General features: G+C 36.1%; 3 protein-coding genes across 4 annotated transcripts; all 3 read right to left on the bottom strand.

The window, feature by feature from the left end:
• On the bottom strand, positions 27-3,274 carry LOC18771120 (nudix hydrolase 20, chloroplastic). Its single transcript, XM_007204304.2, has 9 exons — positions 2,904-3,274; positions 2,737-2,801; positions 2,473-2,653; positions 2,255-2,335; positions 1,687-1,812; positions 1,151-1,230; positions 792-907; positions 546-666; positions 27-220 (listed from the first exon to the last, which is right to left on the bottom strand). The coding sequence occupies exons 1-9, from the start codon at positions 3,207-3,209 to the stop codon at positions 151-153; spliced, it is 1,146 nt and encodes a 381-aa protein (XP_007204366.2). The 5' UTR covers positions 3,210-3,274; the 3' UTR covers positions 27-150.
• Positions 6,627-12,124, bottom strand: LOC18771177 (RNA polymerase I-specific transcription initiation factor RRN3). 2 transcript variants are annotated; one of them, XM_007204032.2, is made up of 15 exons: positions 11,745-12,124; positions 11,571-11,651; positions 11,407-11,478; positions 11,246-11,317; positions 10,920-11,147; positions 10,541-10,657; positions 10,340-10,450; positions 9,799-9,921; positions 9,595-9,663; positions 9,381-9,487; positions 8,758-8,841; positions 8,540-8,627; positions 7,993-8,112; positions 7,598-7,782; positions 6,627-7,210 (listed from the first exon to the last, which is right to left on the bottom strand). In XM_007204032.2, exons 1-15 carry the CDS (start codon positions 11,856-11,858, stop codon positions 6,913-6,915), a joined length of 1,869 nt encoding a protein of 622 aa, XP_007204094.1. In that variant the 5' UTR covers positions 11,859-12,124; the 3' UTR covers positions 6,627-6,912. The 2 variants fall into 2 exon arrangements, with proteins under 2 accessions (XP_007204094.1, XP_020424223.1); XM_020568634.1 differs by having other exon boundaries at positions 11,571-11,678; positions 11,745-12,109.
• LOC18771590 (RNA polymerase I-specific transcription initiation factor RRN3) lies at positions 12,926-18,031 on the bottom strand. The gene is given in 16 exon segments (XM_020567882.1): positions 12,926-13,569; positions 13,853-14,037; positions 14,244-14,367; positions 14,767-14,850; positions 14,982-15,065; positions 15,539-15,649; positions 15,763-15,827; positions 15,981-16,088; positions 16,344-16,436; positions 16,525-16,582; positions 16,584-16,633; positions 16,902-17,129; positions 17,224-17,295; positions 17,397-17,468; positions 17,561-17,641; positions 17,738-18,031. Coding segments are annotated over 16 exon segments (1,818 nt in total). The 5' UTR covers positions 17,837-18,031; the 3' UTR covers positions 12,926-13,265.

Raw genomic sequence — 18,391 nt, 5'->3', positions numbered from 1 at the left:
GCTACGTTGGCATTTGGAAATATGGCTTATTTTCACAATTTGTCACACAGCTTGTATAATTTTGGGGGAAGAATCAGAACAGTTAAAAAGAAAATTACAATTAGGCAGTGCCAAAAAGGAATTTTATTATTATTATTTATTTTTATACAATTACGAACAATCACCACTCCTCAAACTTTGTAGTAGATCCAGGTATCCAAAGCATTCCGGCCTAATGTACCTGCATTGATTAAAAACAAACATCAGATTTTTAGAAGGGGATCGCAGTAGTGCATTATGGTTCAATAAAATAAACTATTGTGAGTTTGGTCCTTTACCATACAGTAAATTATACTACAGGTTGATCCAAAGTGGGAAGGTTGGGTAGGGGTAAATAACTTATCCTAAAGATGCCAGAACCCAGAACTAGGGTTACAGGCAGATGATGATGATGGCTATACATACATCATCACCACATGGTTCATTGTCAGGAAAGCTATACAGTCAGTATATGCAAAAATAAATGTATCTAAATGTATGAATTTTGGTAGTAAAATTCAAAATACCCGTGTCGAAACAGGAAATCAATGATGACAAGAGAGCAATTTGGCTTGAAAAATTGTGTCCTTTGTATGATGTTTGCAACATCCATCACAGGGATCAACTTGAAGCTCTCCACCTCTCCATCTGTCACATGTTCAATAAGGGGAAAATTGCAGATGGTTTAGGATTAAATGAAGGGTGAAAAATGACAAAGCTGAAGGCAAAATTTACAACTAATATAGGTAAAAGCTAAGCTCCAACGGTCTTACCTTGATTCTTAGGCGTGAAACTCTCAGGAAGTTTTAAATCATAGCAAAACAAAACGTCCCTTTTGAATCTATACCCATCAATGTCCATATATGAAACAGCACCAACTGGTATAGCTCTGTATGAGAAGCATTGCCAAACCCATCACTCAGTGTGTAAGAGAGAGAGAGAGAGAGAGAGAGAGAGAGAGAGAGAGAGAGAGAGAGAGAGAGAGAGAGATGGAAAGGGAGAGATTTTGCAATAAAAACAATTTCTAAATTGAGGCAGTGAGTTAGCCAAATAAAGTTCAATTTCATAGCCAAACAAGGCATGCCCTATATAAGATAATATACTGATAATTTAAGGGTTAACAAAAACTTACACACTAGAAATGGAACTGGGTATTCCGGCTTCCTCTTCACATTCCTTTACAACATTGTCCCCACATGCAACCCCATGAGGCTGCAATTACAAACAGGGGATACATAATAAAATTCTAGCTCAGAAATGCATTAAGATCATTGCTAACTAGAAAACAGGCTTAACGAAGAAAGGATTGTATAAACTTTATCATTTTTGATAACTTATTTTCCAAGATTGGGAATCATGAAACCTGCCACTTGCATTTGCTAAGCTTAAAGTAGGCCTCTAAATATCAGGCAAGGAAGAACCACTTGCTCCTCCACTTGCCTCAGATTACAACCATAAAATCCAGCAAGTTCTTGGTCAAGTATTTTCACCAATTACATTGACAGTAAAGTGCACCAGAGCCGTCTAATCTAGGAACATGTCATGTAATAGAAGTTACTCTAGCTGCCGAAAGCAAACTAAACTGTAGCAAGCTCCCTTTGACAGCCTGAATACTGATAGAATGGAAACTAAAATGCCTTAAAGCGAGTTGAGAGGCTCATTACAAACCAGTCCCCCAGCAACTAGTTGATCAAGCATCCCTGGATAAGTGGTTTTCTGTTGACTTCTCTTCCCTATCCATAGAAACTTCTTCCCATCCTTTTCAACATAGCCATTCATTTGCACTCCATAAGCCTATTCCAACAAGAAGTAACATAAGAGAATGTTAAAAATGAAAGTTGCAAGAAAATCAAATGAACAAAAATAAAAGAGTTAGCTGGCTTCCTACATGACCATTGAAAAAGCGACCAGAGTAATTAACCCTTCACTGCTACCGCTGAAATTTCTAACCCTACAAAAAATCTTATATTCCTCTCTAGCCAACACTATAGTGCACAGAGTCACCTCCAAAACCTCATTATCAAGCCCTTTCACAGAACCTCCATGTCGATTTAATAATAAACTACAGGCACTGCTAGATACATGGCACCAATTAATCCAATGAGCCAGTTGCCATTTATCAGACAGATTAATATAGCCAAAATGACTTGCTAGAGATGCATCAAAAATTGATTATAATTCACTGTTTAATCACCTAGACCAAGGTAAAAAGGTGGCGCAAATTGCAGAAACAAACCTTTATTCCAAAATAAGGAGCAGCTGCACGTTCTAGAGAGAAAAATATGGATGCCCCAAAGGATGATGTCACAGGGTATAGCTGATCATCCAAATAAAATGAAACCATAGTTAGCCCAGATAACAAAACTAGTGCTAATAGTTTATACTGTTCCAACAATTGGGGTGAAATTAGAAGGACATAAATATAGGATTTGATTCAGTTAGCACAAACAGTACCTCATTCCTTATACCTGGAATATGTTCTTCCCCTAAGCTTTTGATTACATCTCCCACCGCTCCCGTCCTGTCCTCGTCTGTGCTCAGCGATGAATGCAAGGTTATTGAACTGCCATTAGAGTTTGAATTTTCTGGTGGGAAAGTAAACACGTCCTTGAAACTACGTAAATTCTCGGCAAAACTACAGAATTGGGAAAATTAGTCAGTGCTACACCTATATCTGAGCATGAAACGGGTATTTGAATTCACGGAATTTGAGCTTACCCTTTGTGAATGTAACCAACGATTTGGTCCTCAATTACAAAGGAAAGGAACTCAGATTGCGATTCCTGCAAGCAGAACCCTAAAGCAGTTTTAATAAAATGTGGAGTGAAGAGATAAACGAACAATTGGTCTGTTTGGCAGCTGAGAAAATGTATCGTATAACTTACCAGTCTGCGATTGCAGATTTTGATCTTTTCCCAGTAGCCCCTGAGATCTGAAGGGTCGTCGGAAAGGGTTTCCGGTTTGGATATCCTAACGACGTCGTCCCAAGTGAAGACATCATCGTCGGAGGCACAAGTGAGAACTTTGTGAAAAGCTTGCTGGGTGGAACGAACTGGGAACGACGTCGTAAGCGCCTTGGGGAAAGCGCGAAAAGCTTTGGCAGTAAAGCGGAAGGCCAGAGAGTCGATGAGTCTGTGAGAGAGCTGAGGAATGCCACCGCTGCAGGCCATGCGAGCGGGTTCGATTCTCATTTTACAAGATATCCTTTTGTTTGCTACAGTACTCACCAATTGGTTCGTGTTGTTCGCCTGTGTGTACATAAATGAAAATGATTTCGTTGTTTGTTTATTGCTTTGTCTGTTAATTAACGACCTCAACTAAGTCCCTTTGAATAACCATTTCAATTTTAGTTTTTTTTAGTCATTCTTGATTTTCATTTTACGTGCTAGAGTATAAAGGAAAATGAGAGTGAAAATGAGAATGAGGATGAGATAATTTTGAAAAAATTATTTTAAGTTTTAAATAAAAGTGAAAACAATTTCAAATTGATTTCAGTTTTAAGTTTTTGTTTTCAATTTTGTTACTCCTTCCTCTCCCCTCTCATATTCTCTCTCAATCACAATCTTCACTCTCATTCTCACTTTCATTCTCCTTTTTTTTCCTCTATAAAAATATGATGACTAAAAACTAAAATTGAAATGGTTATCAAACAGGCCTGAATTTACTTGGTATATATCTTAAAGTTGGAATTATTGAATTTAGATTTGAGCATTTAAAAATTGCAGGTACTAAAATTCAACTAGTTCATTGTATGTATGATCGCATCGTAGTGTTAATGTGTTGTTACATAACCATTTGTTTATGGGTTCCAAAGGGTTTGTTGAACTCCCTTCACATTCTTCCTAGCAAGAAGCAACACTTGGGATGGGATCATTAAGCCTTGCAGGTGAGAAATTAAGCTCCCTATAATATATTGAACTGGGTTAATTGCTGCATCCACCCAATTTTGCCCCAATTCAAATGGACACAAAAATTCCATCAACAACTTTAAAACAACCTCATCAGGAGGCATATTGGCATACTACACGTTCTGATTAAGTTCATTGAGGGCAGAAAAACAAGGCTCCAAAGTACCCTACATAAATAAATGTCTACCACTACGCATCTCACTCATCATCAGCTTGCCACAATCCTCTGAGGCCATCATAATGTCTGTTGTACAATCAATACAGTTTTGCAGTTTGCATCTTCCACAAAAGTAAAGAGGGGCTACACACTTTCAATTTACAAAGACTCCGGACTAGTTGACAGTCTAATTCTTGAGGGCATTCGCATGGGTTGGTTTATTGCACCACCAAACCTACTATGTAAGGAATCCTTCGGTGTGATTGACATTTTGTTCAATGCAAAGCCAACTTCAGCAAAATCAAAATGTTGTTTCTCCAAGCTCTGCATAATCCCATAATCCATTCCACTGTCATCGTCACCCGCAAAAGCTTCACCGACATTTTCATCACTGGAATCTTTGTCATCATATGTGGATTGAACCATTGACCAGAAAATGAAGTTTGGCAGGATGTAACTTTGTACAGAGAAAAAAATTAGTGTCAGCAAGGCATTCATCTAAAACTACCAAAAAGAAACGTGGACGTGAACAGATCATCAAAAATGACACTTTGATGTAGGGACTTATTTGTATTTCCCAAGAAGGGCTGGGGTGTCCCAAATTTTCTGTTCAAAGGAATGCTTTTTTACAACTAATATTATGACGATTCTTGTCCATTTCAGGCATCCGAGCAGAGTTTTTTCAATGTTACATGTGATTTTAGGGAGAAAGGAAACTCCTAATACAAACCTGTCACTTTTATTTTGGCAGGCATGGGTTAAATGGGAACAAACATGTCAAGGAAACTCCTAATACAAACCTGTCACTTTTATTTTGGCAGGCATGGGTTACATGTATATACGTATATATATGTATATTATAATATATAACATATATACATATATTATATATACATATGTATTTTATAATATATATAATGTATATGTATATATAAATACATATATAATATACATATATACACGTATATACATGTATATTATTATTATTATTATAACATACCCATATATATTATATATTATATTATACATATATATAAATATATGTATATGTATTATACCCATGTATATTATAATATACATAGATACACTTATATACACTTATATATATGTATGTACGTTTATATTATTTAAAATATATAATATTATTATAATATACTTATATACATGTATATATATATATTATATGTATGTATATATACATATATATATTATAAAATACATATATACATATATATAGATATTTTTGAAAAAATAAAAAAAATTCTAGTCCTAGTCCAAGCATACACCAAACGCAGGATAAATGTTATCCAACTTAGACCAAGCCAAACCAAATCAGTCCCTAAACATAATCCATGCCAAGACAGTACTAATTCCAGCAGGTAGTCGTCAAAATAGATTTTCTCAAATGTCATGAATAAACCAGCAACTAAGTTGAATTTGGTCTTTTCATTTCGGATATAATCTACACCACTAGCAATACAAGGTGCTACAAGCCCAATGGGCTTTCGAAAAGCCATGGAGACGTCTATTCAATAAGAAAATGACACGACTTGGTGTTCTCGATTTCAAACTTGCCATTTTTAGCTCCAAAGAGTGGAGGGACATCACCGACTCAGCTAATCTTACTTTGACCCCAACAATTACGTATCGTTTTCTATCAAATCATTCAAACAAGGCTTTATTCATCAATAAGAGCATTTACTGGCACCACAACATCACCATTTTGGCATTTGATGTCAGTATGGTGGAAGTGCAGCCAAGAATTGAGCATTATCCTAGGCTAGGTAGAAGCTCAAGTCGAGCTTGTTTCACTAATTACTAGGGGTGGGCACTCAAATCGGCAAACTGGAAATTCGAGCTGAACAGCACCGAATCAAACTGGAAAAAAACCAAGTTGATCAAAAAGTCAACATGTCAAAAATCGAACCGGAACAGTTTGGATCAATTTTGGATCCGGTTCCATGTCTTCAAATATCGAATCGGGCCAAACCAAACAGGTGAAATTAAAAAATATATATATAATTTTAATATATATTTATATTTAATGCTATATTTTTAATTTCACAAAAAAAAAATATTTATCCAAGTTCAATTTCAAAATCTCTCTTTTTTAACTTTAATATTTATTTTTATATGAAATTGAATAATTTGTTAATTTTCAAGTAAAAAAAATAATTTTTCAGTTAAGAATTGTATTAAAAAATAATTTTTATAATCCGGTTCAAAGCCGAACCAAAACCAAAACCGGATAATTTTTGAATTTTTTTAATTAAAATCGAACCGAACTAAACCGAATAAATAGTACCAGATCGATTCTAATTTGAGACAAAAATCGATCCAACCCGAACCATGCCCACCCCTACTAATTACACTGAACGTAACATGCCAAGAAACTAGTGCGTGCTGACCGGATGATATTATGATGGGATGGAATGGAAGGCCTCTCTCTCTCTCATAGCCCCAATTCCAATGGGAACAAAAGTTCCATAAGACCTAAAAACAAGCTCATCAGAAGGCATATTGTCCAAATTCAAAACTCTAAATGTCATGGTACACGTTCTGAATAAATTCATTGAGGGAAGAAACGCAAGGCTCCATAAACCGCTACATGATATACCCAAAACAAATAAATGGATAATTTTTATATTAAAAAAATTAAATTTAAAAATAAAAAAATAAAAATAGAAACGTAAGTCTACGACTACGCATCTCACTCATCATCAGCTTGCCACAATCCTCTGAGGCCAACATAATGTCTGTTTGTACAAGCAATATAGTTTTGCAGTTTGCATCTTCCACAAAAGTAAAGAGGGGTTACACACTTTCAATTTATAAAGACTCCGGACTAGTTGACGGTCTAATTCTTGAGGGCATTCGCATGGGTTGGTTTATTGCACCACCAAACCTACTAAGTAAGGAATCCTTTGGTGTGATTGACATTTTGTTCAATGCAGAGCCAACTTCAGCAAAATCAAAATGTTGTTCCTCCAAGCTCTGCATAATCCCATAATCCATTCCACCGTCATTGTCACCCGCAAAAGCGTCACCGACATCTTCATCACTGGAATCTTCGTCATCATATGTAGGTTGAACCATTGACCAGAAAATGAAGTTTGGCCGGATGTAACTTTATATATATAAATGAAAAAACAGTGTCAGCAAAGCATTCAAATCAACTTTAAACATTTGATTCTTACATTTAAGGAAGTTTTCCTTTTTCACACACCCAAAAGAAGTGTGGACATGATCTTTGTGGACGTGAACAGATCATCAAATAAGACACTTCGATGTAGGGACTTAAGTCTATTTCCCAAATAGGGCTAGGTGTACCAAATTTTATGCTCAAGGAATGTTTTCGTCCAACAAAAAAAAAAGCTCAAGGAATGCATTTTCATTCTGAAATTATCACGATCCCTGTCCATTTCATGCATCCAACCAGAGTTTTTCCAATGTATGTGATTTTAGATAAAAGGGCACCTCCTACTGAAAGAACCAATTCAAAGCTAATACAAACCTGTCACTTTTTTTCAGCAGACATGGGTCAAATGGGAAGAACATGTCGAGCCTTTCCATCCCACCAAATTCCCTTGAAAGTTCTGATTCCAGGTAGTCGTCAAAATTGAATTTCTCAGATGTCATGAATAACCTAGCTGCTTTTGCTTGCCGTAGAAACTCCAATACAATGGAAGGCAGACACACCTTTCAAAATGAAGATTGAAATTAGGCACTATGATCTGATAGTGTTAAGAGGTAGATGCATCATCCTCAAATGGCATGAAAGAGAGTTAGAGGCCAACGGCTAGAAAGATGAGGAAAATATAACAATGATGCCTGTTTATTGTCCAGGGTTAGGGTACATGTAAAAACTCCTTCTGCAATTATATGGTTGTACCCAGAAACGGTCCTCACCTTCAACGGGCTCAACTTATTATTCAAAATTGACTCTAAAGGCAAACGAACTAGCCATGGCTTCAGCTGAGGATCATCCATCATTGATCTCATTCGGAAGCACAGCAAATACATGATGGCCTGTTGGACCAATAAATAACCATTAATAGAAATGCTTCGCATTGATTGCATATATTTAAAGTTAATTTGCTATTGCAAAAGATATGACAAATATAAGCAACCTACGCATAGAAGCACAGGTATAAAATAACGCAACAAACAAAAAAAAGAATCATCATAGGTGTACAGACAGCATGGCACAACCTGTGCTCCACAATACACTCATTATCATCTCAATGTTTATACTTCCATTGCATAAACATTTCTTCTTCTCTTTTTTTTCCTTGAGATAAAAACGAAAATATATTTCAGCATGAAATTCAGTTTATAAACAGAACTTTATTCTCTTTGCATGCCATCTTGTTAAAAATGAAGATGAAATATTTGATTACTATAATTTTGAAGAAATTATTTCCAAGTAAAAATTTAAATAAATAAAAACACTAACCTGACATCCAGAATAAAATATTCTATGAGCTTCTGGATTTATTTCATCATCCTGCATTTTGACATATTTGACACACCAATCCACCAACCTGGAACCGAAGTAACATATGACAACAGCATTAGACAGACTCCTTCGGCCTTTCTTTTCTTATGTCTCAATGTTAGGTCATTGTAATCATACAGATTAGATGGGAATGGGGATTGAAGTTTGCACACAACCTTTCCAGTGTGCCAGCAACCACAAAGACTGACAGAAACTTAGCACGAGACAAATAACTAGCAAGATAAGCAACGGCACTCATTCTGCACGAAACCCAAAAAGAGAAATCAGTACTACAGCAATGCCCCCAACATGTAAAACTTGAAATGTGAGATTTCAAAATGTCCTCTTTCGTGACCGTAATAGTTACAGATGAATACAAGAACTCAAGATATTCTCCTAGTAAACACACACCAAAAGAAGAAGAAAAGAAAAAGTATTTTAGAGAGGCCCATGCAACCAACTGCATCCACCTCTATGGTCTAAGAAAACCAAAAATTTAAACCGTACAGATACCCTCCCAGGTTTCCCAAACATGTGCAGTGGGTGATCAAGCATGTTTTATATTGTATCATAAAGAGTACTAAACAAAAGTTCAGATGTTCCCCAGAAAAGTATCAAACCTGAATTCAAAGGTCCCATATAAATGCAAGGTATCATAGCAATTAGAGGAAACTAGAAATAAAATGGAATAGCTGATAAATAAATAAAAATATGAAATGTTTAAGTCCACTTTAAGTGGATCACAATCCTAAAAGCAACTCTCCAACTCATCATTTAAAATAAATAAAAACCATATTACCTGAGAAGTGGGGGGTTGGTACTGAAAAAGAAAGTATGTTCAAGCATCAAAGCAAATGTCACACCGCAGTTTTTTGGATCAAGAGAACATGCATAGAATATCACAAACTGAAATAAGGCAAAAGAAATTTAATGAGGATTAAAATAAACCACTGGATATGACATAAAGCATAAAATGATAAAAATCATATATGGCAATAATTTTGTACACTCACCTGGGCAAATTTTGATTTGTATGCAGTCAAAACAGTCTTCTTAAATGACTCGAGAAGAGTATCAAAGATCTAAACACGTCATATACATAGGAAACAAAATGTGAATTGGGAGACGATCATATTGACATGTAAACCAGAAAACATAATTTTGAAAGATACCTTAATCAAAACCCAAAGAAAATTTAAAAAATATTTGAAAGATACCTCGATCAAACGGTCAGCTACTTGACAAGATTCAAGATGCTCAAAAGTTAACACCATCAAGCTATCTAATTTTTCAGCAAATGAATTTCCTCCTAAAGTCTTCCGACTTAATTGTCTTGGAAGCTGTTTAAATAAAGTGCAATCACTTGACAATGAAGGGCTAAAATCATCATAAGCAGTGAAGCAAAATAGTAATATGTGAGGACCAAAACAAATATTAATAAACTCTGTCCAAAGTAGTAACTGTGCTAGAAATTCATATTCTGCTTCTCCCTCACTCTTTCTCCCCATCTTATCTTTCTTCATAAGAATTTGAATCCACCTCTTTCCCTCATGCATGCTAACCTTCTTAGCAACTCCTTGTTAACATTGCTTTAATAAAAACCATTATCAAGACGGTTTACACCATACATCATAACTGTGCCTGAATCTCAGCCTCTTTCAACTTAACCTCCATATTCCTAATTCATAAAGAAATCCTAGACTTTCTTCAATAATGCATCATATGTTCCATTTACATATTTTAACAATTCAATCATACCTCACTATCATCATTCAGATCATCATCTCTAGACTCGTCCACATCTTCTAGCTCCATCTCAAATATTCCTTTACTAGAGTCATTTTTTATGTCTTCCCATCCAATCTCCACCTGTAGGCAGCCAGTCCATAATGTTGTCATGAGAAAAATAATAATAATTTCCTTCAACTACTAAATAAATTGTACATTGAATATACATACATCCAGGTCTAGCAGCAAATCCACAACACCTGCAAGCATTGGGATCCGAACAACTTCTCCAAGCACGCCACTCTCCAACTTCAACATGTTCTCTACGTATATCACAAGACTAAGAGTCTACAAGAACAATATAGCATATTACATATTTAGCAATCAACAGAACACTGGGATGATAAGCAATGCGGACATTCAAAAGAAGAAGAAATTTGAAGAATGTACAAATGGTATATAATATACATCACTAAACATTGACCTAAACGTTCATGGCCACATTCCATCTCTAGCCTATGCACCATCATAAAGCTAACAAAGATTGAAAATGACATCTTTTAAGTTAACAACGTCAATTACTAGATGGGTAAGTGCATATTTAACTTACACTAGTATTATTAAAACGATATTGTGGCTTTCCATCTAAAACAATTGGCACTAGTCTCACAGGGGAAAGTGGCACCAAATCAGCTATATATTTCAGAGATGAATGCACACGAGATAAAACTCCGTCCTTTCTTGCAAGAATTTTCGGAAGTGGCAAACTACCAGGTGGAAAGAACTGGCATGTGAGCATCGCCAAACAATCATCAACATACTTCCCGCTTGAAGTGGCCTGCAGCATTCCAAAGTCAAAATCAATCTAAAAAATTTCCCAGTTCATTCTAAAAGCTTTGAAAGTGACACATAAAGAAACATATAAAACCAACATACCAAGGATTCAATGAATTCAATCAATGCATCCATCACATCAGGCTTATAGTTCCACAAGCTCATCTTAAAAATCTGAGACATTTTTGGAATGAATAATTAATAAAACCCAACTAAGGATTAAAAGCAAACAGAACAAAAACAAAAGTCATAAGACAGCTTACTGCAGAGAGAAGTTCATTATGTAGAACGTTGTCTATGTAAGCAACTGCTCCAGCTAGTGCTTTCAAATTTGTCTGCCGAGTAACGAACGAAAAATTCAAAACCAAACAAAATGAATTGAAGTGAAACAAAATCAAATGATTATAGGCACGAACATGTTACATACCACAAGCATAGCTACTTCATTAGCGCCAAGCTCTTCGGGGTTCATAGCGCTAAGGAGCTGCCGGTAATCTTCAGTATCACCCTGAGCCAAATGTTGAAACTTTTCAAGCTGAAATCCGAACCAAACAATCAACAATCGTACTAAAAGCCAACTTGCTAGTTCGAAAATGCTTACCGACGAGACTGAGCAAAGAGTGTCTCTGGCGCGATAAACCAGGTAAGAATCGATCAAATCATGGTCTCCCATCGTACGGAAAGCTGCCTCGTCGTCCCTAAGCTCAACACCCATGTTTACCTTGCCCTAGCCCTACGGATCCTCCTGCAATTCGTCAGTGAGGATGCCCTAGGCCTTGGGTTCCGGTTCAGCCGAGATAGTAGATAGGTGGTTAAAAGAAGTGCAAAGTCGTCGTGGTCTTCTTCGTTTGAGCTGCGGCTATGGAGTCGTCGTCGGTGCTTTATCGGCCAGCGAGTGAGAGAGTTTGGAATGTAAACCCCCAAAAAATCAGGGTTTCGAAAAAGCGGCCGCCCCTTTGCATATATATAGATAACTAACTCCCTCAGTTGAAGCCCCTCTTCCTTTTAAACGCGGGAGACTATTATTAAATTTTGGTCTTACCCAATTTGATTTGCATTTCAACCCAATGAAAATTTACAATTTGCATTTTAGGACAAAATTGGAATTTTCACCGTTGCATTAAGAGAAAATGTAATAAAATAGTCTCAACCCCATGGGCCATTGAAGATGTCTGGAAATTGTACAGGTATTAATAAACTTTTCCCAAAATGTGTCACAAATTCATCTCTCCTTAAAATTCTTTTCGTGAATCAAACTAGACATCAGCTCTAAGCCAATTCAACTATACCTTACTATCATTGCCTACATCTTCTTCTAGCTCCATCCAAAACATTTTGTTACTAGAGAAGAGTCATCTTGTTACATGTCTTGTCAATCTCGGCCCTACTTAAGTTATATTGTACAAAAAGACACATTATGATCTACCCATTGTGAATTGAATTTCTCTTATTACATACTCAAATAACCCCCATTTTATTATCCTCATATGCCTTAAAATAAAAATTATGTGTTGGTTTTTGAAAAAAATTTACCTTTGATTGATATCATAATAAGTTCAATGCTAACGGAGTGTAACCCAATAAGAAAGGACCTTAACTTGTAGATTAGTGGTCTCAAGTTTAAACTCCCATGACACCGTGATATTGTGTGAGAAAATCTCCTCCTCGTGTACTTTAAACTATCGCTTGTGCTCAACAAAAATAAAAGGTCAATAATGAATGCAAACCCTAAAATGTGCTTCGAATTGGACAGGAAACACAAACAACCACTCAGTACAGGAAGGAGCCTTTGAAAATATAGAACTTATTAAAGAAAATTAGCCTCGCTATAATATATTCAACTGTGTTAATTGCTGTATCTACCCAATTTTGCCCAATTCAAATGGGCACAAAAAAAAAACAACCGGAACTAAAATCAAGCTCATCAGTAGGCATATTCTCCAAATTCAATGGAGAGTAATACCCAAAGTAAATAAATAAAAAACTAGGGACTAAAGTCTACCATCTCGCATCTCACTCATCATCAGCTTGCCACATTCATCTGAAGCCATCATAATGTCTGTTTGTACAACCAATACAGTTTTGCGGCTTGCAACTTCCATTGAAGAAAAGAGGGTTTAGTTTACAATGATTCCGGACTTGTTGACGGTCTAATTCTCGAGGGCATTCGCATGCGTTGGTTTATTGCACCACCAAACCTACTATGGAAGGAATCTTTTGGTGTGATAGACATTTTGTTCAATGAAGAGTCGAATTCATCAAAATCAAAATGCTGTTCCCCCAAGCTCTGCATAATCCCATAATCCATTCCACCGTCATCATCATCGTCACCTGCAAAAGCTTCACCGATATCTTCATCACTGGAATCTTCGTCATCATATGTGGGTTGAACCATTGACCAGAAAATGAAGTTTGGCCGGATGCAACTTTGTATACAGAAAAAGCTAATGTCAGCAAGGCATTCAAAGAAAAACTACACAAAAGAAATGTGGACGTGTACAGATCATCAAACTTGAGCTAGGGACTTATTTGTAATTCCCAAAAAGGCTGGGTGTCCCAAATTTCTGTTCAAGGAATGCAGTTTCATTCTAGTATTATCATGATTCCTGTCAATTTCATGCATCCAACCAGAGTTTTTCCAATGTTCATATGAGATTTACATCAAAAGACATCTCCTACTGAAAGGATCAATGTAAAGCTGCTACAAACCTGTCACTTTTTTTCAGCAGACATGGGTCAAAAGGGAAGAACATGTCGAGCCTTTCCATCCCACCAAATTCCCTTGAAAGTTCTGATTCCAGGTAGTCGTCAAAATTGAATTTCTCAGATGTCATAAATAACCTAGCTGCTTTTGCTTGCCGTAGAAACTCCAATACAATGGAAGGCAGACACACCTTTCAAATTGAAGATTGAAATTAGGCACTATGATCTGATAGTTTTAGACATAAATGCATCATCCTCAAATGGTATGAAGGAGAATTAAAGGCCAAAGGCTAGAAAGATAAACAAAAATATAATAATGATGCCTGTTTATCGACCAGGGTTTGGCTACATGTAAAAAGTCCTACAAGTTTATGGTTGTACCCGAAACAGTACTCACCTTCAGCGGGCTCAACTTATTATTCAAAATCGACTCTAAAGGCAAACGAACAAGCCATGGCTTCAGCTGAGGATCATCCATCATTGATCTCATTCGGAAGCACAGCAAATACATGATGGCCTGTTGCACCAATAAATAACCATTAATAGGAATGCTTTGCACTGATTGCACGTATTTAAAGTTAATTTGCTATTGCAAAAGATATGACAAAATATAAGCAACCTAAGCATAGGAATAAAATAATGCAACTAACAAAAAAAAATCATAGGTGTCCAGACAGCATGGCACAACCTGTGCTCCACAATACATTCATTATCATCTCAATGTTTATACATCCATTGCATAAACATTTGATTTCATTTTTGAGATAAAAAAACAAAAGCATATTTCAATATGAAATTCTGTTTATAAACAGAAGTTTATTCTCCTCGCATGCCATCTTGTTAATAATGAAAGCTGAAATATTTGATTACTATAACTTTGAAGAAATTATTTCTAAGTTAAAAAATAATAATAATAACCTGATCCAGAATAAAATATTCTATGAGCTTCTGGATTTATTTCATCATCCTGCATTTCGATATATTTGAAACACCAATCCACCACCCTGGAACCAGAGTAACATATGACAACTGCATGGGATAAATTCCTTCGGTCTTTCCTTTCTTATGTCACAGTGTTAGGTCACTATAACAATACAGATAGATGGGGATGGGGCTATTTAAGTTTGTACACAACCTTTCCAGGGTGCCAGCAACCACAGAGACTGACAGAAATTTCGCCCGAGACAAATAACTAGCAAGATAAGCAACGGCACTCATTCTGAAAGAAACCCAAAAGAGAAATCAGTACTATATAACAATGCACCCCAAACATGTAAAATTTGAAATTTATGATTTTCAAAATTTCCTCTTTGGATATCATAAACACACACCAAAAGAAAAAATAAATATTGGAGAGAGGATGCAACAAATTGCATCCACCTCTATGATTTAAGAAAACAAATTTTAAACCATATTGACTCTTCCCAGGTGTCCCAAAAATGTGCAGTTGGTCGATTAATAGGCATGTTAAACATGCCACACACACACACACATATATATATACTATGTCGTATCATAATGGGTACTAAATACAAGTCCAGATGATCCTTAGAAAAGTGTCAAATACTAAAACCTGCACATGAAATGTTTAAGTCCACTGTAAATCCTAAAAGCAATCCATGATATGATTGTTCTTCAACTTAAAAACTAAGAAAAAAAAAAGGGAAATTAATGTTTAAAAAAGCATATTACCTGCTGTTTGGGAAGTCAGTACTGCAAAAGAATTTATCTTCAAGCTTCATAGCAAATGTCACACTGCAGTTTACAGGATCAAGAGCACACGCATAGAATATCACAAACTGTAACAAGGGAAAAATAAACTTAATATGAGGATTAAAATAAACCACTAGATATGCCATAAAGCCTAAAAAGTAAAAGAAAAAATAACATACATGGTAATTTCCTATGCTCACCTGGAAAATTTTGATTTGTATGCAGTCAAAACAGTCTTCATAAATGAGTCCAGAAGAGTTTGAAAGGTCTAAACACACCATATACATAGGAAAAAATTGTGAATACTAGATTGGGAGACGATCGTATTGAATATGTGGACCAGAAAACAAAAGATTGCAAAAGATACCTCAATTGAAAACCAAAGAATTATTTTTTTTTTTAAAGTTTATTTGAATGATACCTGGATCAAATGGCCACTACAAGATTCAAGATGCTCAAAAATTAACACCATCAAGCTATCCAATTTTTCAGCAATTGCTTTTGCTTCTGGACTTAATTGTCTAGGACGCTGTATAATTAAAGTTCAATCACTTTACAATGAAGGGCTAAAATCATCATAACCAGCTAATAAGATATCATGAATGATGTGAGGACCAAAACAAATATTATCAAGAGGGTTTCCACCATACATCCTAACTGTGCTCTGAATCTCAGCCTCTTTCAACTTAATTCTCCATCCTCCTAATTCATAAAGAAATCCAAGGCTTTCATGCATGATGCATCATATGACCCATTTACATAGTTTTAACAAATTCAATCATACCTCACTGTCATCATTCAGATCCTGATCCGTAGACTCATTCACATCTTCTTGCTCCATCTCAAATATTCCTTTACTATCCAATCCAATCTGCAACTGTAGGAAGCCACTTCATAATGTTGTCATGAATAAATGAATTTATTTCTTTCAACTACTAAATAAATTGTACATTGAATATACATACATCCAGATTTAGCAGCAAATCCACGACACCCGCAAGCATGAGGTTCCGAAACAAATCCTCCGAGATCCAACTTCAACATGTTCTCTACGTATACCACAAGACTAGGAGTCTACAAGAGCAATATGGCATATCATATATTTACCAATCTACAGAACACTGGGATGATAAGCAATGCGGACATTCAGAAGATGAAAAAATATGAAGAATGTGCAGTGCTACATGCTATACATCATGAAACATAAGGCTAAACGATCACGGCCACTTTGAAATCCATCTCTGGCCTATGTACCATCAGAAAGCTAACGAAGATTTAAAATGACATCTTTTTGAGTTAACAACATCTTGGTACCAGATGGGTAAGTGCACATGTAACTTACACAGATCTTACTACAACGACATGGTGGCATTCCATCTAAAACAATTGGCCCTAGTCTCATAGGGGAAAGTGGCATCATATCAGCTATATATTTCAGAGCTGAATGCACACGAGATAAAACTTGGTCCTTTCTTGCAAGAATTTTCAAAATCGGCAAACTATCAGGTGGACAGAACTGGTGGGTGAGCATCTCCAAACAACGGTCAACATACTTCCCACTTGAAATAGCCTGCAGCATTGCGAAGTGAAAATCAATCAGTTTTACCAATTCATTATAATAGCTTTGAAAAATACAAATGGAGAAACATATAAAACCCACATACCAATAATTTAATGAATTTAATCAATGCATCCATCACATCAGGCTTATAGTTCCACAAGCTCTTGTCAAAAATCTGAGACATTTTTGCTATGAATAATTAATAAAAATAAAAATAAAAGCCAACTAAGGATTAAAAACAAACAGAACAAAAACAAAATCCACAAGACAACTTACTGCTGAGAGAAGTTCATCGTGTTGAACGTTTTCTTTGTAAGTAACTGATCCAGATAGTGCATTCAAATTTGTCTGCCGAGTAACAAACAAAAAATTCAAAACCAAACAAAATGAATTCAAGTGAAACCAAACTAATTGATTATCGGTAAGAACATTTTACATACCACAAGCATAGCTACTTCCTCAATGCCAAGCTTTTCGCGGTTCCTAGAACTAAGGAGCTCTCGGTAATCCTCAGTATCACCCTGAGCCAAAGGTTTAAACTATTTCAAGCTAATATCCGAACCAAACAATCCACGACATTCGCACTAAAAGCCAATTTGTTAGTTCGAAAAGCTTACCGATGCGACTGAGCAAAGAGTTTTCCTGGCGCGATAGATTAAATCATGGTCTCCTATCTCACGGAAACCTGACTCGTCGTCCCTAAACTCAACGCCCATGGTTACCTTGCCCTAGCGCTACGGATCCCCGTGCAGTAGATAGGTGGTTCAGAGAAGTGTGAAGTCGTCGTCGTCTTCTTCGTCTTCGTCGTCGGTGCTTTTTCGGCCACCGAATGAGAGAGTTTGGCATATAAAACCCCAAAAACCAGGGTTTCGAAAAAGCGGCGAGCTCTTCGTATATACAACGAACTCCCAGTCTTGAGAGTCCTCTCCTTTTTAAACGCGCGGGAGACTATTAAATTTTGCTCTTTGCCTAATTTCATTTACATTTCAACCCATGAAAATTTGCAATTTGCAATTGAGGACAAAAGTGGAATTTAACTTTGGATTAAGAAAAAATGTACTCTTTTTTTTTATTACTATTATTTTTTTAAAATGAAGAAAGCTTAAGGGGAGATTGGCTACTCTTACCAAAATGCCAGCTATCACCAAACTGTCAGAAGGACTTAAGCATGGCACCAAACTGCCAGCTATCACCAAATACGTGTGAGATTACACACAGTGTAGGGACCTTATCAACTAACCAACCCTCGTTGGCGAAAAAATGTACTCATT

This window comes from Prunus persica, chromosome G7 (genome assembly GCF_000346465.2).
Source record: "Prunus persica cultivar Lovell chromosome G7, Prunus_persica_NCBIv2, whole genome shotgun sequence".
NCBI classification, from domain to species: Eukaryota; Viridiplantae; Streptophyta; class Magnoliopsida; order Rosales; family Rosaceae; genus Prunus; species Prunus persica.
This window is presented reverse-complemented; position numbering and strand designations above follow the sequence as displayed.